This window comes from Equus asinus, chromosome 21, assembly GCF_041296235.1.
Source record: "Equus asinus isolate D_3611 breed Donkey chromosome 21, EquAss-T2T_v2, whole genome shotgun sequence".
NCBI classification, from domain to species: Eukaryota; Metazoa; Chordata; class Mammalia; order Perissodactyla; family Equidae; genus Equus; species Equus asinus.
Genome location: NC_091810.1, coordinates 38,103,379 through 38,125,421, shown reverse-complemented (window position 1 = coordinate 38,125,421; position 22,043 = coordinate 38,103,379). Strand labels below are relative to the sequence as shown.

The following is a 22,043-nucleotide window of genomic DNA, read 5'->3' as shown; positions in this document are numbered from 1 at the left end:
TAGGTTTTTAATAGATTCTGCCATTCCAGTGGTTATGTCTAGAGCAATTTCTCTACAATTATTGGGGTTATCTGGTAAAAGGGTTATGCTGATTTTCAGCAAAGTGACAATATTCGTATCCTCCCCTTCCAAATCCCCATGGCCAATTTGGTTTCACAAAAGGTTTGGGTCCCCGCCCTCTAAAATTAAAAAAAAATAATAACAAAAGATTTTCATTGAAACCTGGAGAATAAGTTAAATGGGAATTTAGTTTGTGATAGCCAAGAACATTGCCTTATAGTGTGCTTACTCAGTCAGCAAAGCTTATGAAAGAGAGAAATAAATTTACTCAGCGAGGGCTATGATCTGCCATTTATTGTGCATTAATAGTCTCAATGTATTCACACTTTTCCTTACAGGGTGAAGGCTGGAGGAAAAACCTCCTAAGGGCTAACTAATTAAGCTCAATATGTGTAACTAAAATACTCTATACTCAATCGGCAAAATAACTCGGAGGATTCAACCAAACAAATCCTGAAGAGGTAGGAATGAACGTCCCAGACATTACAGGAATCGGCTCACTCCACCTCATATTTACTCACTCTCTTGATGTGCAGACTGCAAAGAAAAGGAATCTTATATCAAATCAAGCAAGAACTTATGCATCCCCTTGCATGCAATACTCTTCTGGAATATGGGGACCTGCCAGGGAGCAGCGATGCTGTCAGGTCATGGGGGAAATCAATTTCTGACTTGAGAGAGTGTTTGGATAGTATTTTCATATGTGGCCTTCAGCCCAGGCAGCTTCTTTCTCCCCCATGCTTGGGGTATGGCTGAAAACTGGGGTTATGGTCGCAGTGTGACCTTAAGATGATGAATTCTCCTCAAACTATTGATTTTGTGTATCATTCAAATATAAATGCATGGTTGTCAGATTTATGCCCCTTTATTGTTAGATTTTTAAAATCTTCAGTCATTTTTTATAGAAGCAGCAAGTGGTCAGTGTTTGAACAGGATGTGTTGTTTATGCCCAAGACACACAGAAAGAATGGTTTCCAGAAGGCAAGCTGAAGAATGTGCATTTTAATAGCCAAATCGCTCCATTAGGATGATAAAACACAAGCTTTTGGAAGGGATGTCACATGTGCAGGAATTATTTTAGAGAATCTGAAAGAATCCTTTGGCTTTGTTAATTGCCTCAGATTTGTCTTCAGCAAAGTGCTTTCAATTTGAGGTTAGGCGCTTTATCTCAGAGGATTCTTTTGTTGGGTTGTTTGGTCTCCAAGCTACATTTCTCCTTTGACTCAAGATGGCTAGTAAGAGAGGTGGCCAGGAAGATGGTGCTAGGGGAAAAATGTAGCTGCTTCTAGTGTGTGTGTGTGTGTGTGTGTGTGTGTGTATTGCCTTTGGTCCCAGGCAAGTGTCTTAAACCTGCTCCAACTTGAGGTCTCCCTGGGCAGAATGGGCTCCCCTCCAATCCAAGAGGCACCTCTCCATCCCTTAGGACAGATTCTGCCCTGTCACCTCCATCCTGTCAGTCCAAGGTCAATTTAATTCAGGAAAATCTAAGAGTGGGGTACACGAATTGCTCATCCTGTTTCATCTTCATAAAAAGCCTCACCCACCCCGTGCCTCCCAATTTGAACAGATAGATGAGGCATTTTGGCTAGCACTAGCTTCTTGCTCTAGGATTCTCAGAATAGGCTGCAAGCTGACAAATCGGCCACGGCCTTCTTTGCCAGATTGGCTCGGCTATTTTATTGCTCTTCAGTTACGATGGTGCAACCGGTCATTTAGCTCAGAGAGAAAGGGGCTCTTTTGTAGCTGCTAAAAATATGGCACATGTTTCAAGTCTCTTACTCTTTCTTTGTTTGTTGAACCTCTTGAAAACTTTGCGATGAACTATTTTGCCTGGCTGCCCACTCAGGAAATGGATCTGAAAAGGCGACTTGGCGCCTCTGTGGAGACCTGGATGCAGACCCACTCCCCGCCTCCTCATTCCATCACAATACAGATTCATCGTGCTAATTTTTGGCTTAGAGTAAGTCTAAAGAACAATTTCATTTTCACTTACGCTTTAAAGCAGGCTCACAGAAAAATATGCTTCAAATCAGCCTGTTTTCCTTTTCAGAAAGTAATCCTATCAACATCAAAATTCCTTTTCCCTTTCTTCCCTCTCTCTCGGTCCACATGTAGACTGAGCCTGGTTCTGATTTAGGTCTGGATTCTGGTGTGAGCTCTGTTTTTAAATGGCTGTGGGATGCTGGCTGAGTCGTTGATCTCTCTGAGCCTCAGTTTCCTTGTGTGTAAACTGAGCTGATCTTTCAGTTCCCTTTCCGCTGTCACTGTCACTTAATGATCTTTACAATCCCTTGCACACCTTCTATTCGTGTGGGACGGAGCTTAATGCAGTGGGAATTGCCAGCAAATAAAACAAGCAGCCCCTGGATTTTGCTTCTACAAAATCAGCATTTACTCAGAATTAGGCTCATTATCTTAATGGTTCCAACAACTTAAGAGTGCTTAAAAGGGTGGCTGGCTCCCTTGAAATCTTTGAGAGTTTCATTGAGCTTATTATATTCAGAAAAAGAAAGAGGACTGGGAGGCCGGGAATGCTATTTTAAGGTGTCAGTGGAAGGGATATGATTTTTCAGCTCCATCCAAGCAGGGATTTTGCTATTTTTGTTCTCTGCTATATTCTCAGCATCTAGAACGGTACCTGGTACACAGCGGGCAGTCGATACATGTGTTAAAATAACGAATTTATTTCATCAAAATGCATAAATTCAATCTTTGAACAAATATTTTCTATTTCTTGATTTTACGGAATGTTGATATACCAAATTCAACGGGAACAATTTATTTTGGCTAGAATAGCAGGTGCTTAAGTGGGTGGGCTTAGGGGATCATAAAGACTGAATTTGAGGTTAGCTTTGCCATTAGTAGGTATGGGACGTGAGGCAGGTTATTCGTGTTTCTGAGTCTCATTTTCCTCACTTGTAAGTCGAGAAGAGCATTTGAGTTTACCCTCAGAGGTTTGTTGAGAGGGTCTGATGAGAAGTACCTGCACAGCCCCTGAGCACCTGGCACATGGTGAGTGCTCAGCAAACCTGAGCAATGAACAGGCAGGCTTCTCAGTGCTCCCAAAGTCAGTTTGTTTAATGTTCTTAGGGATCCAAGGATGTTTCTACATTTATAGCTAATGTTAGTCGCTTCTCAAACCATATTGTTTCTAGGAAGCTGGGAGTCCTTCCCAATCTCTGTTTTATGCTTCTCCTCTGCCCCTGTGTAACCAATTCCTACATCCTCTCCGTGTTTTTGCTGGGTTATGTTCCAATTTCTCTGTGGTCAGAACACACACATACAACTGAATCCCTTGGTAGATAATATGTTCGTTGAGGGCAAGTTTCTGATCTGTTATTTCCCCTGCCAGCTCCCAGAGGAGCCAGGTTCTGAGGAGTTAGTTATTAACTGACTTACTCTGACACCTCGATCCCAGGAAACTTCCCAATGACTTTATTAAGGAGTCACACACATGGGGATTCAGATGGTATCTTGCAAATCCAAAAGTGGGAACATGTGCTCTTAGGGGAAAAAAATCTTATAGAAGGAAACAGAATTCTAGGTGCAGGTGTCTTTGGATACCATTCAGATTGTCTGCCTGTGTCTCCATACATGTCTAGGACCATATGCAGTACATATGTTGTCTATTTTAAAATAAAACACTGCAGTGGTCCAGCTGTTCCAAATTCTGTTTCAAAGAACTTGTGGGTGCTTCCCAAGCAACACCACATAGTCATTCTTGCACTGTCCCAGTCTGTTCTTCTGCAGTGTTGAACATTAAAAAATAAATGCTCCTCACAACCCCATTTTCCCTTGTACAAACAATTGGAATGGATTGGTTAAAGAAAAGGAAACTCCAATGTTGACATTAGCAGGGGGCAAACAGCCCAGAGCAAAAGTAGGAGAAAGGCAATTCCTGAATTCAGGACACCTTGGGATCACTTCCTTTGCCAATGTTTGGCATGTGTCAAGAGAATGAAAACGAATTTGAATTAGGTCGAGCAAAATAGAATTAGGAGGGTAAAGTGGCTGCTTAAAACTCCACTGATGCTGGGATTATCCTTTGCTTTGGGAGACACATCCCAGTGCTCTTTTTCATTGATATATGTGTTCCTTTTTGCTTTGGAAATCAAGGATTGACTGCATTTTAAAAACTGACTTCAACCCTTACCTTTTCTAGACCTGGCTGAATAGTTCCTGAAGGCCTGCTTGGTCGGCAAGGGCTCCAGATGCACTGAAAACGGCCTGCATCGTTTTAGAAATTCTGCAGGTAGGGCATAATTCAACACATCTTCCAAACAATGCTACTTGTTTTACTTCTGGGGTTTAATTTCATAAAGATTTTGAAGTCTTTTCTAGCAATGGGCAGAAGAGACTAACTTCAGACTAAGCTTCGATGAATAAAACTTATACTTAAATGGACCTAAACTACATTAAGCAACTTAAAGCACTATGAGTGGTACCCATGACACAAAAGTGGGCTGATGGACACACAGACATATGGAAGGCTGGGACACTTTCAAGTGGAAACTAATCAAAACCTTTACCTCAAGTTTGCTCAGATATCATTTTGATTTGGCATTGAAGGAATGTTGGCAAAATACCAGTTCCTAAAGTCATAGGTTTATGTGGGTTGTATACTCTCATTTAATCTACTGCATTAAAATTCAAGCGATGTTGCTAATTGACCACCCTGCCACTAATGTTGTTCTTTAATTAATCATGATGTTTGGGTTCAGTTCATGTTTGATATTCTTTTTCTTCTTCTCCCTCACAAGGGGAAAAAATATATAATATTTTTCATGATCTCTTGTCTTAATAGCAAGCACATTTATGTGATCTTGTTTCAGATATGAAAATTTTTAGATAAGTTTACAATAAGGTCTACCAAATAAATGTAATTTTCTTGGGGGGAACAATATAGCTTTCAAATTATCATTTTATTGAGATTTCCCTATTGTTCTAACAACTAAGGGAATGAAGACAAAAGGTCAAATCTCTCTTTTTATTTTGTAATATTACATTTTGGAACTTTTTATAGGCTAGGGAAAAAGAAATTCTGCTGTTGAAAATGACTATGATTGTATTGTTAATAAGTTGTCTGAGCGAAGCTTCTTTCTCTAGTGAATCCCTTTTATAATAAGCTAGAGGTAGCTGTTTTATCACTGAAATTTAGAGCACAGTTATCGTTGTTGTTACTCCTGATGGATGCTAGAGGCAAGAGAATAGCTGATGTAACTCTAAAGTCATTGTGAACTCAAACTGCAAATTAAAAGGTGACTTTGTATCTTTCTTATATGGAAAATGTGTGCTTGTCATATCTGCTTGACAGTACAAGAGTGAACGTATGGTTTGGACAATAACGAACAATGACAGTAGTCAACCTCATCAGAAGACATGAAATAAAGAAATGACAATGATTGATGGCAGCTGGCTGTTTATGGATTTTTCTAGAAGAGTTTTTCTTGGCATGATCAAGTAACCAGGGGATGTTGTCCCCTGCCTAAGCTTTGCACAGCAAGCAAAAGACTGGGCTTCCTCTGCCTGCTGCCCTTGAGAAACAACTTAATTCCTCCACAGTCCCTTTGACTAAATCAAGCTAACTTGCATGGCTGTGAGAGGATGGCCTCTTCAGAAGCTACCAAGTGCCACATTGTATATTGCAGAAATCTTGAACCTGAAACTATTATAGCAATACACTCAAGGGGATAAAACACATGATGTTTATTTCAATGTTAATTTTATAATTCTTTATAAGACAGCTGCTTTGAGTAAAAATCTTAGAGATTTTGTCAATGATCTCAAAACAAATAAGTGATTTGTAATTTTTCCTGCAGTAGTTATTATATTTTCAATTAATTAATTAAGAGTACTTGATGATGCTTTTATGTTCCCTGCAACATGAACAAAAATAAATTTTCTTGAGTTGACTAATAAATAATGTATCTTACTGTAAATCACCATATGACATGAAAATACTCAGCTGATCAGTGAATAATATGTTAAATGTGTTTGAAGTAGTTAACAAAAATATAAACCTTCATTTAATATGGTCTTTAGATCATATCATGGTGTGTGGAAAATTTTGGACCTCATTGTGGGAGTCTAGTCTTTTAAGAAGTTATTTACTTTTACAATGAGAAGGAAAGTGATTTGCAGTGTGGTTTGGGGCCATGGAAATTAAGTTAATGTCGAATTAATTCTTTGATATTGCATTCCTGCAATGTAGCAACTGCAAGTTGACAATACAAGAAGATATAGCAAAAATCTCATGAGATAAAATTATAGAAAGGAATTAAGGCAAACGACTACTTGGAAATCTACTAGGATAGCAAGGCGCTGTTGTGCAAATACATGTAAATTCGCTCAGAACAAAGTTCATTCAGTCATCTCTTCATCCACCCTTCCTTTCATTCTTTAAAAAAAGTATAGCAAAATCCTAAATTCCCACTAAGTTCACATTCTATGGCAAGCTTTTAAAAATGCCTCATCAGACATTCAAAGGAAAGTAAAGTTAAATTAAGTATCTGCTTGGAGTGGCGAAAAAAAATCTGTCTGCTGGCCAGGGGTACATTTATGCAAAGTAAAAGAAAAGAGAAAGAAAGGGGAAAAGAAAGCAGATTAAAGAAAGAAACAAAAAGAATTAGAAGAAAGGACTATTATTAAACGGTCAGGAGAAATGATACAACCTACGACTTCTAAATTAGCATTCAGAATATTCAAGTACATATTTGCCTGCTCTCTTGACCAATGTTTCTAGCTCCCTCGAATGTCAAGTCTTCCCTCAGCATGTTTTTGGTGGACAGCTTTTTCCTACATGAATAAAGGAACTGTATACTCACTTTTATTAATAACTCAAGTAGTGAAGAGAAAGATTTTTTTTTTAAATTCAAGTTTCTTTTTTCTCTTACAGGTGTATTTTTAGAAAAATTAATACAAATACAAACGATGCCAAAAAAGTTATTGTTGTCATTGTTCTTGGGGGAGTAGCAGAGAGACATTTGAGACCAGAGGTCAAAACCCTCCATGGCATTGTGAGATTGTGAATCCAAAGCTTTTGTGAATAAGCTACATGGACTCAATCATGTCCTGAATTTCCTGTTTTTGTGTGTGGCGGTCCCATGTATTAGAGCTCTCCTTTTAAAAGTAATCCTCTATTGGGTCTCACTTACAGCATATCCTCAAGCCAGGTAGAATGAATTCTTTAGCGTTCAGATAATGCATTTATTTTATTAACCGTATTCTGTAATTTCTTGAAGTCTTGCTCAGTTAACATCTTTGGGTTTCCTACCCTACCTTTCTATTTGTTAAGGTATCCATGGTTACCACACCTTTGGGACATGACCATTCTAATCTTTGGAATGGGAGAGGAAAAACAACAACAACGCATTATCAGAGTGCAAAATGATCTGTTTTCAGGCATTAAGCAGTCAGGTAGCTGTGAATTCCATGAAACAAAGGCATTATTTGCCATTTCGTTGTAATGTTAATTAATATTCTTGGAATGAAAAAAATTAGGAGATGTTACTGGTTGGCTTTACTCAGAGGATCATTTGATGCCAATATGAAAGCCAAGGAGAGGAGGCAATTATGCACACATCACATGCATCCTAGTTTCAGTATGGAAGCTTACATTTCAAACCTAAGGTCAGGAAAATAACATGAAAAGTTTTACTACAAAGTCTAGACATGAGGAAGATTTAAGAGGAGAGGGAGGAAGCACATTGCAGGTGTCAGATAATCTAGTCTGATTATCTGAGCTGTGCTAGCTATGGGGGAACACTTACCCTTCAGTCCAGCTAGAAGTTAGCAGGGTAAGAAGGAACAAACCAGAATAACATAAAGACTAGCAACAAGGCTCAGGAAAGCAGACAGGAATCGAACCTAGCAGCTAAAGTTCTTGGGTTCGAGCAAAGATTGAACAAGGAAACTTAAATGAAACAAAACAAAACCAAAACCAAAATCAACCCCCCAAACCAACAGTAACCAAGACCCCCCTAACTGTTGAAAACTGTTCAGGTGGTAGCAAAAAGAGAACAATTCTCAAAAACATCCAACTTTGGGGATCTATGATGTGATTAACAGTTATTAGTTGAGAAACAGACATTAAAATGAGACTCATTGCAGGTGATATATCAAATAATCATTGACCAAATAGCAAAACTTAAAATACCCCTTCCCCCCACTCCAAATGAGAACAGAGGTACTGATTGGACTAGGACCAAGGGTCTCAATGAGAGGCCACGTGGCATAATAAATCGTGGCGACTCTCAACTACAGATTTGGACATCGTTTCCAAGGTAAGCAACATTGGCCTTAAAAATTGGAAAATTGAAAGTATTTGTTTAAAAAAGTTGTATAGGTAGGCACTGACAATATTTTCAAGTTTTCACCAAAAAAAGGGAAAAAATTAAATCAACAACAACACACACCTAAAAAACCACAAAAGAACATAAGTTTTAAAGTTTGGTGGAACCCTCCCAAAATCATTGTAGAGTCACATAGAAACGAATGAATAGCAGGATCTATTTTTTGTTTGTTTGGTTTTACAATTCCATATAAATACTCCACTCCACTCTTTCTTAGACGTGTCTTTTCATTTTGAAATTGAGCTTTTGAAATCCAAGAAATAAAAGCTGCACCCAGAAGTCTGTTACACTGAATTTAGAAAGACTCAAATAAACTCACAATTACTCCCAAGCTTCCCAAGCTGTAAAATATTCCATTCTCAAGGTCCCCTTGAGCAGACAGCGACATGACAAGACTGGAGTGTTTATTTTTCTCTACCCAAAAAACCTCTCCCATTTCTCTGTAGTTTCCCTTTGCCATGGAAATACTAATAAACTGATTGCAAAGCTGACTCATTGAGAAGTTGTTAAAAATTATTCACTTGCGAGAATGGCAAATATTCAAAAACAGGATTTCATGAGATACGTACAGAATTAAGTTTTTGAAAATGACCCTTACCTTTTGGAAGTCAAGGTAACCTTTTTAAAATGCAATACTTGACTTCGTTTTTACTCTTTTTGTTAGAGAATCGTGGTGGACTTAATGTTTGCGATGTGACAATGAAAACAAATCAATGTATAGACTGAGAACCGAAGGGAAGTGAGGGATCAAAGTTTGTTATTTATTACTATGTTGTGATTGTTTTTTATATTTCTAGAACCTTGCTTTGTAGTATCAGGTGACCAAGCTATCCCAGTTTGCTCAGGACTGAGGGCTTTCTGGGGACACAGGACGTGCAGTACTAAAACCAGGGAAGTCACAGGCAAATCTGAATGAGGTGGTCACCCTAAGTATGAACCGACACTGTAAGTTTGATTGAGTTACCATATAGAAGGCCTCATCTGTTTAATCGTGGTAGTTTGAACTCAACAAATTAAATACAGCTGTGAACTAACTGTGCCATAAGCACCATTCTGTGGCAGACTCCACCAAAAATTATGATATACTCCCTTCCCCCCAGCCATTTTTTGGTTGTTAGGCATAACTACTCAGGGACACCACAGAATGTAAAATTCCTGGTTCCTTTTTTGATCTTTCTCATCATTTTTCCATATCCCTAACTGCAAATGATCAGGTGCAGAAGGTTGGGTTGGTTAAAATCGACTGGTTTCTTCTCCTGGTTTCTAAATTACTGGAAGAGAAATCTCACTTGCTGGCACGCTGGCTGCAGTTTTTATTAAGTGCCTAAACTAGCAATAGATAGAATCTGGAGCAATATTGAGGCTCTGTTTCAGGGGTAGTAAAGTAACCATGGGATTATTGGGTTCAACACTATTGGATTGAAGCTCTGGGTAAGGATTGTCATTTATTACAGGATTATGGTATACAGTTGTGCAGACTGGGTACTGCACAACTCAACCAGGCATCATTCCCATTTTTGTCTATGTGAAAAGTGCCTCCTGCAGTGCACAATCTGCAGAACTGAAAGTGGTGGCCTTAGTCTTGTAGAATCTGGTAGGTGTACCAGGGCCTCACACTCTCTGGAGAACCTCTGTTCCTGGGTAGTGATTAAGGAGACAATAGAGAAGAAGGTGGCTCCACCACGAGGTACTGGTAAATCCCAGAGGCATGAATGATCTGACCGTCTCAGTCATCTCTACCTCACACGCTCTCTATGGATAGTATCACTCATACTCCAAATTCTAACCCCTAGAATTTTGCTTTGGACACCCCATTTAATAAAAGTTCCCTATGTCAATCAGGGTAGTGACATACATCCAGCTTGAGTGTACTCAACTGACTCTTCCTGTTGATGGCTAATGACTGGTATTTTAATTTCATAGCTAAATGAATCCTGTCCACAGAGAAAAATCTAAATCAAGAGCGCTTATGTATTTCCATGAAGAGACATCCATCCCCTCTTCAGCAGCCTCTATCAGTAGTCTCCTTTTTGTTTTTTTGCTGAGGAAGATTCACCCTGTGCTAACATCTCCTGATAATCTTCCTCTTTTTGTATGTGAGCTGCCACCACAGCATAGTCAAGTGGTATAGGTCCATGCCTGGGAACCAAACCTGGGCCGGCAAAGTGGAGTGTGCCAAACTTAACCACTAGGTCACTGAGGCTGGCCCAGTAGTCTCCATTTTTTAATCAGTGTCTGGTCTCCATTTAATTTTACCCCTGAATGTCCTTCCTCTTCTCTATACTACTGAGGAAAAAGTGGGGCCAATCACAAGCTACATAGTAATTTCTTAATCTGGGCAGATGGTCGGACAGAGACACTGAATGTGAGCTGAAATGACTTCAGAGGAAATGGAGATTTTTTGGAAATAAGACTAGTATTTTCAAATACCACCTGAGACATGTTTTATGAGGTTGATTTGGATGGTGATTATAATTAGGAAATTTTCCCCCTGATACACAGATCCATTTCAGAGGGATATGATAGGAGGTATTGTTTCCAAATTTATTAAAAAGGAGCCTTTCAGGCAAGGTGAATGGCAAGATTCCATCACAGAATTATTTTTTTTAAAAAATTAAATAAATACAGTCATGTGTCACTTAACGATGGGGATACGTTCTGAGAAATGCATCGTCAGGCGATTTCATTGCTGTGCAAACATCACCAAGTATACACACACAAACCTAGATGGTATAGCCTACTACACACCTAGGCTCTATGGTACTAGTCTTATAGGACCGCTGTCACATATGCGGTTCTGTCATTCACTGCAATGTTGTTATGTGGCAAATGACTGTATTGGGTATGCTTTATCTCAACCAATGACTAAACCATTAGAAAAGAGATGTTGCCTTCTTTCTTTATTGCTCTCAAATAAACCCACATGCCACAAATGTTAGAGAAAACAAGAAGAGTGGGAACTTGGTGGCTGTGGTCAGGAAGGCTGTCCCTTTTCCCCTGAGTCCCTCCTCAACCTCTTCCTCATTCTTTCAGGGCTTTCTGTGTGGAAACCCATGGTAATTGCGTGATTGTCTACAACGTTCCAGAGGGAATGCATCTTGCCATTCACCTTGCCTGAAAGGCTCCTTTTTAATAAATTTGGAAACCATCAGTACTGGTCAGGAATTCCTGGGAGCTCCTGATGGACAGTATCACCCCAAAGAGTTTTTCCCCATCAGCAAGGGTGTTACAGGGTTTAAAATATAGTCTGGTTAGACAGAAATGGACATGGCAGTGGAATTCATTGAAAAGAGAATTTACCTCTGTTTAGTTGCTGTAGCTACAAAGCTACATCCATCTCCATATTTTGTTTAAGAGAAGCAGGAGAGAGGCCATGTGAAAGCACTGTGTTAAGGTCAGGTTTCTGCTGCGCGGTCTTTGTACTTGCCTTCCCTTCTGCTGCAGTTCTCCTTCTGCAGATATTTGCGGGGCCAACTCCCTATGATTTGGGCTTAAGCTCAGATCATCTGTCTAATATCCCCTCTCCCCACTCAGCGACCATTGCAAGACATTCTTTATGGTGTTTCTCAATATCTGAAACTTTCTCTTTCACTTGTTGACTTGTTTGCTGCACCACTGGGGTGCAGGTGTCCTGAGAGCAGGGACCTCGTCTGCCCTCTTCCTCAGTGTGTCTCATAGCCTAGAGAGTTGCTAAATGAACTAGACTGAATGAGTGGGTTCCATGCTAAAGTAAGGAACCACCATGATTACTGCTAAAAATTATTTGTCCTTGAGTTATCGCTAATTGACTTGATGTTCAGTCTGAGGCAATGTCTCTATTTAGGGTTAATGTTTGTAACTAAAATGAATGACGTTATTGGATGCTTTATGTTTCCCTTTTCTTCATGTTAGCAAGTGTCTCCAAGGATATGCTAGCTTTCACCTTACATGTGTCCCAAAGTGTTGGGAGATAAAAACCGTCCTAGGTAGGAAGAAGACGTGGCAAAGGGGCCAGAAATTCAAACAGACACAGAGATAAGATGAGAAGAAACTGGAATATGATTAAGAAGATGGTTTCGTATTTGGGTCCTGGTATTTTAGCTCAGAGTGGGATTTTAGGTAGCATATGAGTTTTTTTGTTTTTTGTTTTTTTCCCACTACATGTGATAATGCCATCATTTATTTTTAAATCGTTCAAGTTGCAGATTTAAATTTATTTCACATCAAGCCCTATTTTAAAATTACTTTTAATAGGAAGAAACGAGGCAAGGACATACATAATCTACTATATTTGAAGGACTCAAACAAATATATGTCTGGCTGTGAATTCCAAACTTTCGCCAAAACCAAGAGAGCAAAATCCACCTAAATTATACTTTCCTTTGTTTAGTCCTTGGGGGAAAATGTCAAGTATTGCACTTTAAAATTACTTGCATCTAACATTTTTGTCCCAACTTTTCCCCTCTGAATTCACTATTTTTTTTTTTTTTAGCAAACACGATTTTATGAATCCTTAATATATAAAAGCAACTAGATTTTCTAATTCAATTTTGGAAGAGTTACTTTACTCTACAGAGCTATTTCTAACAAATGGCATATTTACTTACAAAATTGGGAGATGGGGGCATCCAGCTGAGGCACATTCCCTCCCTTGGCGTTGAGTTTCTGGACTTGGGTCGGGGGCACCGGCTTGTGTGACTGCCCGGTGGCCCGATACATGGCCTGGACCCACAAGATGCGATCTTGCTCGTCATCACTTGCAAATATCACTGTGTCTCCTTCTTTGACTGCATTGAAGAAGGCTCGGCCACCCTCCAAACCTAGAATAAAAGGGAATAAAAACTACTAAGCTGAGCAGCAATGTTCTCGGCAGGACTGAGCCCTGAGAAAGGTGGTTTCTGCTGCCTTTCCTTGGGCAGGAGAAGGGAGGAGCAATTTATCTGACTCTAGGATGGAAAGTCTGATACCCACTCTGATCCACAGAGTGGAGCCATGATGTGATAAAAGGCCTTTTGAGCCTGGCTCTTGTTTCTGTCTTTGTCTTGCTGGGGACAGAACTGTCCGCCAGGCTGCTACTGGCTAGGTAAACATCTGCCTATAAACATACTATTATTTTTCTCATCTTTAAAAACAAACAACAGCAACAAAAACATCACTTGACCCTACCTCTCCCTTCAGCTACTGTTCTACTGTTCTTCTCTCTACGATATAAGGGGAATCTCTGCCAGGGCTTCTCAAATTTTAGTGCACATGTGAATCTCCTGGGCATCTTGTTAAATTGCGGCTTCTGATTCAGTATGCCTGGGGTAGAGCCTGAGATCCCGCACTTCTAACAAGCTCCCAAGTGATGCAGATGGTGCTGGTCTGAGGACCACGCTTCAAGTAGCAAGGGTCTCTCTCCTCCTATTCTGCCTTAAAGCTCTTTCAATCAGGCTGCTTGCCCCACTGACACCTGTTAAGGTCACCAATGACTTCTACGTTGCTGACTCCAAAGATCAATTCAAGTCTCCGTTTGATTCAATCCATTGACCTATCAGCAGCATCTAACACTCTACTCTCTTTGAAATACTTTCTTCACTTGGCTCCAGGTCACATGACTCCCTCCTCCCTCCCTGGCTGCTGCTTGTCACTCTTGTATGCTGGTTCTTCCTCCTTCTCCTGACCTTTGAAGGTTGTAGCATCCTGGCGTTCCATCCTTGGACCTCTTCTCTTCCTCATCTACACCCTCTCCCCCAGTGATGCCATCCGGTCTTAAACACCACGAATCTGCTCATGCTCCCTACATTCCTATCTCCACCCTGGACCTCTACCTTGAACTGCAAACCTGAATATCTAATGGTTTTCCTGACTTCTCCACATGGATATCTGATAGACACCCCAAGCTTATCATATCTGACACTGAACTCCTGGTCTTTCTCTCAAACTCCTCTCCATCTCAGTAAAGCTGAGCTCATCGCTCTAGTTGTTCAAGTCCACAACCTTAGGGTCCTTTTTGACTCCTCACTTTCTCTCACTACCCATCCAATGGAATTCTGATGGCTCTGCTTTCAGGACATAATACCAGAATTTGAACCCTTCTTCTACCTCCAGGCATTCCTATCACGGGGTTATTTTAGCAGCCTCCTGTCTGATCTCTCTGCCTCCATGCTCACTTTCTATAGTAGATTCTCAACACGGTAGCCAGAGTAATTTCTTTAGCACAAGAATCAGGTCATGTCACTCCCCTGCTCAAAACCTGCCAGTGGCTCCTCACGGAATAGTCAGAGGAAAAGTCAAGGTTTTGACAAGGCCTGCAAGGCCCCACGTGAATTGACCCTCCACTACTTCTACCCTCATCTCCTCTTCCTACTCTCTCCCTAGTGTGTACATACATGCACTTCACAGGAGCCACACTGGCTCTTGCTGTTCCTTGAACACTCCACGTACGTTCTCATCTCAGGACTTTTGCACTTGCTGTCCCCTGTGCCTAGAATGCTCTTCTTCCAGATATCCACATGATTCACATCCTCACCTCCTTCGTGTCTGCTCACACATCACCTTCTTGTGGAGTCCTTCCCTGACCTCCGCCTTTCGTTCCCCATCTCTCTTATCTTGCTTACTTTCTATCCATAGCTCTTATCACCTTCTAACAAACTATATAATTTACTTTACTTCATGAGGACGGGCAGTTTTTGTCAGTTTGGTTCACTGCTGTATCCCTGGTACCTAGCCTAGTGCACGGCATTTAGCAGGGGTTTAGCAAATGCTTGTTGAATGGCTGAATGCTATACAGACCCATCTCTCTTCATAGGCAGTTCTCTAGGTTAAAATGTACAGAGAGGAAGATGGAAGCTTCTCTTTGGGCTCAGGCCAAAGCTACATCATATCTGTCAACATATTCCAAAAGCCTGTATTTTGGGGTTACTAGGTACTCTCTGGCCAGAAACAAAGCTTCACATCTTTATCAGGTCCCTCATCATTCTCTCAGTTATCAGTCAAATATTGAGAGGAGAAGGAGTGGGATGATTAGCATCCCCAAATTTTCAACAAGGTCCAGTCACTAACCTGTTTGACATTTGGCATTAGAAACCAATTGTGGTGACCTTAGTCTCCACGTGCTGATAATATTAATTCAGGAGTCTATTCCAAAAGAGTGGGTGTGTGTTATTGTTTCACACAGAATTGCCAGGAAGTCTAGAACAGCTACTTCGTATAAACAGCTGCTTCTTGATATGGAGGGTCTAGCGGTACAGCATTTTAAATAAAAGCTTTCTGGTGGTTATGATTATGAGAGGATATTTTGCCTAATTTCTTAGGAAAGGTTTTAAAATGTGTGATTTGGGTAGGGAAATGTGCAGTTAGCAAGCTGGGAAAACCTGAAGAAACAAATGGATGGCATGATAAGAAGGAAAGTTCTGGAGGGAAAAGGAGGAAGAAGAAGAGCTCTGAGGGATGCTTTAAGCCCTGAAAAGCGAGCACTAAGGAGCTAATAGGAAGAGTGGGTCAGTAGACCTTCTGTAGTCTAGCTTCATGGGAACCTTTGGGATCAGCTACTTTGATACTGCCAGTGAATGCCAGGCTCAACATCTCTGGGTGGGTACCATCCCTTGCCTCACCCCTGCCCCCTCCCCCAGGGCCTGCAGCTGGGACTGGGGATGCTGTGTTCCTGGAGCTACTGTCAGAAAGTCAGTTCATGGGGTTGCTTCAGAAAGTGAAAGGTAGAGATAGAAAGATGCTAAGAAGTTTTCAAATGTTTATTTAGTCCTCCCAACAGCCCTATGAAATAAGTACTATTATTCTCATTTTATAAATGAGGAAACTGAGTCACAGAGAAGGTGGTAACTAACCCACGAACACAGAGTAGGATTGGAAGCATCGTTCTAACCCCCGCTGTCTGGCTCCAGAGCTGATGACCATCGAAACCACTGTGCTACACTCCTGCAGAGCATGGAACAGCATGGCCCGGCACACGGTAACAGCTCTCTGAGGGTTAGTCATTAACACCTTAATAAAGCCTAATCAAGGGGTGAGCGGGAGGCAAAGAGACACATCTAAAGCAGCAGAAGCCATGGTAATGACAGCAGTGGAGAGTAACAGAGCCTTTTCAGAAAGTGCGGGAGACCAAGGACACACCTATGAGAGCAAGAAGAGAGCAGAGCAACTCAGCTGAGAGGAAAACAAGGGAGGAGAAAGCAAAGTGGACAGTGACGCATGCTTCAAGGTAGCAGGGTCTCAGACAAGGCAGCAATGCTAGGAACCGAGTCTGCAGAATACGATGTGTGACAGTGCACAGGCTCTCCATCAAGAAAGCGGAGCACAGCCCCACAGGGATGACCTGGCAAGAACAAGGGGACATGTCTGGGAATGGACAGAGGCAGACCAGGCAAGGAATGTTGGCCAGCTCCCTGGAGGGGGGAGGAATTGCTGTTTCAACAACCTGCATGGACATAGTTGACATAGTCGATTCATAATGGTAAAGATATAATGTAGTCATTTAAATTGTGTAAGTGAACTATTTTGAGTGAATATCTTTTTATTTAAAGCCTTAATTACTTAATCCAGTGGGAAGTGAGAGATTGTCACATACTTTCCAAACCATACCGAGGGGAAGGGAAAGTAAAACAGTTTCATTTTTATCTTAAAATGAGTTGCCTGTAGGTAGAACTTACATACAATTATTTACCAATTCCCTAAATTAACATTGCAAAGACCCCAAACAGGTAGAGTGGTGGATTTAGTACAATTGCTTGTATCTAGGTGACCATTTGGATCCCAGGCTGGCACAAAGGCAAGGACATCCATGGCTGCGAGGCTACCTACCTCATAAACATTTCCACCAGGGGGTTCCATTGACAACCCGGACAAAGCTAGCACAGGAGGGGCAAGATGGACTCAGAAGTCCTTCTCCATTTGCACACTCACCTCTCAGGGAGCCGTTGGGGAGACTCCTCAAGTCTCTGAAGACATTGGCTAAACTGTGCATTGCTTCCATCTCCAGCTGGCAAACTTTACCACACAGGAGAATCTCCCACCAAGCTTATTTAACTAGGAGGATTCTGCCTTGCCCCTTCTGCTTCCTGGGTTAGGAGCAGGGTCCAGGAACTTCTATTTTGAACAAGCACTCTTTAAGAAATTCTGAGTTAGACTTTTCTTATGACAATCGGGAGTATTTTAATCTCCATTTTCAATCAAACGTTACTTTGGAAATAAATAGGACTTGGCACATGGAAAAGCAGAGAAGAAGCTGCTTGTTATTCTCAAGAACATAATCAATTTACTTTTCATTTACATCTTTGGTAAAGGAATTCGTAGATGCTATCCCACGGGATCAATGTGAAATAAAGGAAAGGAGCTTTCATAATATACATGCACAGTTACTCCTCTTGCATAGAGAGAACAGCTTTTTCCCGCTCCTGCCCTCCCTGCCATAGGAAGAGAATTCTGCTTTCATATGATAAAATAACAGCTCGAGCTTTGCTAGAGCTGTACACACAGCTATGTTTTACTATAAGTACCAAAGGGTGACATGGGTTAGACCCTGAGTCCCAGCTCTTTTTCCTCCTTTACAAGGCGAGATGGTAATCCTGGTCCTGTCTACTTGGTGGGATTCAGTAAGGTCCACATGCAATCATGTAGAGGAAAGGAGGAGTGAACAGGCTTAAAAGGAATTACTGTCATACAATGGTATTGTTTTTCCTTCTCCTATTCTTCAGCTTCCCACTTTAAAACGCAGGTCTAGGAAAGCGGAATCTATTTCTCTGAAGAGAACTCAATGCTTTGAGAAGAATGCAAACCATCACAGAACACCCTGAAGGGTGTTTTATTAATGCAGGAGCCACATCCTTTCAATGAGATGTTGCATGAAATTATTTCAAACTTGTAAGCTCTATTTATTATGAAGGATTTCCAGGCAGAGCCTTTAATTCACGCCTTACATGGTCAGCTTTGTATCACGGTCTGGCAGGATGCTAATTACCTGTGGAAGTCCAAGGGGCTGGTCCAAGTCACTCAGGGCCGAGATTCCGGAGATGCTAATTTTCCTGAGTGGGCTGGGCCTTAGGCCTCCTCTGCCCCACCTTTTCAGGTTAACACTCCGTCTTCTCTCAAACTCTGTTTTTCTTTTATGTGTATTTTGTTGCATGTGGAAGAGCAATATGGGAGTAGAAAAAAAGGTTTTGGGCCAAATAATGCAGTATGGTTGGAAATGCTTCCCTTGTGCAGATTTGGCATAAAAATAAACTTCTCTGGGAGAGGGCTGTTGGTGCTTGTTGTTCATTAATATGCTGAAATGATGTCGCACCCCCCCCCTCCCATTTTGAAGGTTCTTTGAGGCTGATTTCTATTCACTTTTTTCTGGGAAAAAGATAAGATCGGTGGAGGGGAGAGGTGTGAGGGGGCAGGATATAGAACTCATGCAATGTAGAACTTATGAGAAATACTACCATTTGTGTGGGTCTCTTAGTTACATAAGGCTTAGGAGCTCGGATGTCTATGCTTGTGGACTGGTGTCTTCTTAGGAAAAAAGACTTTTGGGGGGCATTTCTTATCAGGTGCCATCAGCTAACCTTGAATTGTAGTTAGTGGATATGGACATACAGGGCGGGCTCATTTGGACTGGAGACAAAATACATACCTGCCAAGCTCAGATATCACCGATGAAAAACAACACACACTAACACACGACACACACACACGCACACACACACACACACACGTGGTCCTTGGTGTACATACAGAACTTCTTTTCCAGGAATTTCTTTTTCAGTATTCTAGGGTGGGGCATATACTTGATGTGGGCACAGCTATGTAAAAGAAAAATGTATTATATTTTCATTTGGGTTTTACTAGGATCCCCTGAGTAAAACCGAAGCCCTTGGTTGGGATGGTATTTACTCAGCCAGGATAGAAATTCCATAAGATCAGGGACTGTGGTCATCTGTGAAGCCCCGGTAACTTGGCTTCATGCCTAGCATGGGGTAAGTGCCCAGCAAATACTAGCTGTGTGTGGATTTGGAAAGAGGGGGAGTTTTGTGAGTTCATGGCCTTTAGGATGAGTGGGTACCTGGCTGGGGGTCGGTGTAATCCACAGTGTAGCCATCCAGCTGCAGAAGTTCCTGAGGCTCCGCCTTTTTCTCCCGATAACTGCACATGGCAAACGTGTACTGACTGACCTGGGAAGGAAAAGCACAGACTGTGAAGCTGGTCCCTGAGAGCCCATCTTCCCTGAAGAAACCCTCCCATTCAACCAGATCCCTTTCCCTGAGGCCCTGCACCCAGGAGCTGGGTTCACATTGAGTTTGGCCACCTCTAAACTGTGTGACTTTGAGCAAGTTACTTAACCTCTCTGGTCCTCTGGTACCTCATCTGCAGACTGGATATTATCTGCAAACCTACCTCCTCACTGGCTTATTGTAAGGAGTGAATGAGCTCACAGGTGGAATGCGCTTAGACTCTTTTCCTGGCACTTGGTAAGTGCTGGATAAAAGTTAGCTATTATCATTATTGCTGCTGTTTTAATTGGTTTAAATTACATGAAATCGCCATTTTTGTAGGTCAAAACTGATGGAATAATGGCATACTTGTGGGTTCTACCTAATATGACCATGTCTTTGTCTGAGACTGCCACACTCACAGACACAACACAGGCTTTTTGCTCAGAAGTTGAGACTAGCCATTTATTAATTTATGCCCTGTTTTTTTTTTTTAGCATTTTATCCCTTGCAGGCCAATTCTCAGCATCAAGCATACACTTTATTTTCCCCCCCTCTCTTCTGCTGAAGGAGTGCTTTTGGTTGCTTTGAAAAGTCTTCTCTTCATCTCAGACAAGTGCAGGAATGACATGCTGTCACAAGCAATGAATGCTTGATCGCTAGGTGCCAGTCATACTAGAGCCATCCTCAGCCCCTAATGGCACAGCCGTTGTCACTGGTGCCGCCCTGAATACCAGTACGCACATCCATGCCAGAGCCAGGTGCGTGCTCCGCAGCTGCAGGCCGGCCTGCAGGACCCTGTCGTCATGGTGCATCTAGATGCAGCATCGATACTTAGCATTTCTACATCTGGCTTGTCTGCAAGGAGCCCAGGGGAGAGCAAGCATCCTTCAGGCTTCGGGCTAAAAGCTCATGGGCATATTTACCATCCACGGATGTCAAATGTCTTGGCGAAGGAGTGCCACATCCCTCATCTCTTAGTTCCCTTTATTACAAATGACATTTTCTAAGTGAACTTTGATCCTTGCTAGGGACATTTTTAGTTTCCTTCTCCATGGTGAAATTTGTCTTTTTTTTTTTTTTTTTATGGCCATAAGAAATTGGCACTCTCAAGTCCTGCATGTATTTCCTGTGCTGTCAGTGGCCTGAACATCCCAGCGGCGAGATAAAGGGAGTTCAGGGGAGAATGTTTTACTGGTTGGTTTATCTATTGCTGCCCTCTGTTGGTTCCTGATGAAAACTTTCTGCCTGACTTGGGTTTCTTTATAATGCACATGCTTTGTAGAACCTGCTCCTTAAATTACAAGACCTTGATGGGCGTCAACGGAAACATAAGGTCAGATCACTGAGTACTTTCATAAGTGGACACGTATTATTCTTTGCAATAAGTACAACAACCAATGACATACTCTTTTCCTAAAAAGGAAGGTTAACAGTGAGTGCAAGCTTGGAAGTCACATAGGCCTGGGGCCCCATCTCAGCTCTGATAAGCTGTCACCTATCTGAGTCTCAGAGTTCTCAACTGTAGTTTACCTGTATTTTATTGTTGCTGGGGGATTAACTGAGCAGTGGAGGGCTGCACACAGCATGCATGACACTCACCTCGCAAATAATATATGCAGTTATTTAAGCAGTTTCCTCGCATGTGGCACTACTATTGTAATATAGAGTAGCTGAGTAGGTGTGTTTGCCTACTAGATTATAAATCCTTTGAAGGCAGACCTAGGGAGTCATACATCTTGGTTATACGCCCCTCTCCATAAGCAAAATCTACCTTATAATGGGATTTCACTAATTGAGTCCAATTGGTTCTACAAAGTTGAGTATGTAGAACCCAATAAAAAGAGGTTTTCTCCCAAATTTACATGTTACTCCAAGCACAGCACCATGCCTTTCCACCCTGTCACTGGTCCCATGGAGAAGTGATCCCCCAGGCCCCCGCATGATAGTGATCACAGATGCCACTGGAAGGGTTTTGTGGTGATTTTTAACTGTCTCTGGCAACCCAAGAGATGACATAGTTGGCTAATGTGATGATTAGCTAAACAGATAAGAGAGTGGCAGACAGTCACTTGAAATCAGAAAAATATCACAACAGAATGGTGTTTTTCAAGATTCATGCATTTACCATCACTACATGCTTGGGGCTTTTGTATTTCTCCTTTTCTGTTTCAGGTGCTACTTTTTAGAGCGCTGTATGCTGCTGCCCTCTTCTGGGAATAATGCTGAAGTTGTTCCTGACTAACTTTGGGCTAAAATAAACTTGGTTTGGTTTATTAGGACCATTTTAATTTGGTATTTGGCAACTTACTTTAGGAAGTAAAGGAGAGGAGAAGAAATGATTTCTGTTTGAATAATTCTAATTATGGCAAGTTTTTGGGGAAACAGTTTTTCTAGGGTGCTTGAAGGGTGGGGGAATAGCAAAGGTTTGGAGCTTCATGGTTTTCTTTTAAGCTTCTGCAAG

At 41.5% G+C, this 22,043-nt stretch overlaps 1 protein-coding gene across 20 annotated transcripts in view; it reads right to left on the bottom strand.

Annotated features, from left to right (window-relative positions):
- Positions 1-22,043, bottom strand: part of CADPS (calcium dependent secretion activator) — a 431,612-nt gene that overhangs the window by 137,522 nt on the left and 272,047 nt on the right. For all 20 annotated transcript variants that reach the window (XM_070492692.1, XM_070492701.1, XM_070492702.1 and 17 more), the window contains exons 10-11: positions 19,432-19,540; positions 12,998-13,210 (exon numbers count right to left, since the gene is read on the bottom strand). In XM_070492692.1, the coding sequence (XP_070348793.1) occupies positions 12,998-13,210; positions 19,432-19,540 (322 nt within the window). The remainder of the gene's footprint in view (positions 1-12,997; positions 13,211-19,431; positions 19,541-22,043) is intronic.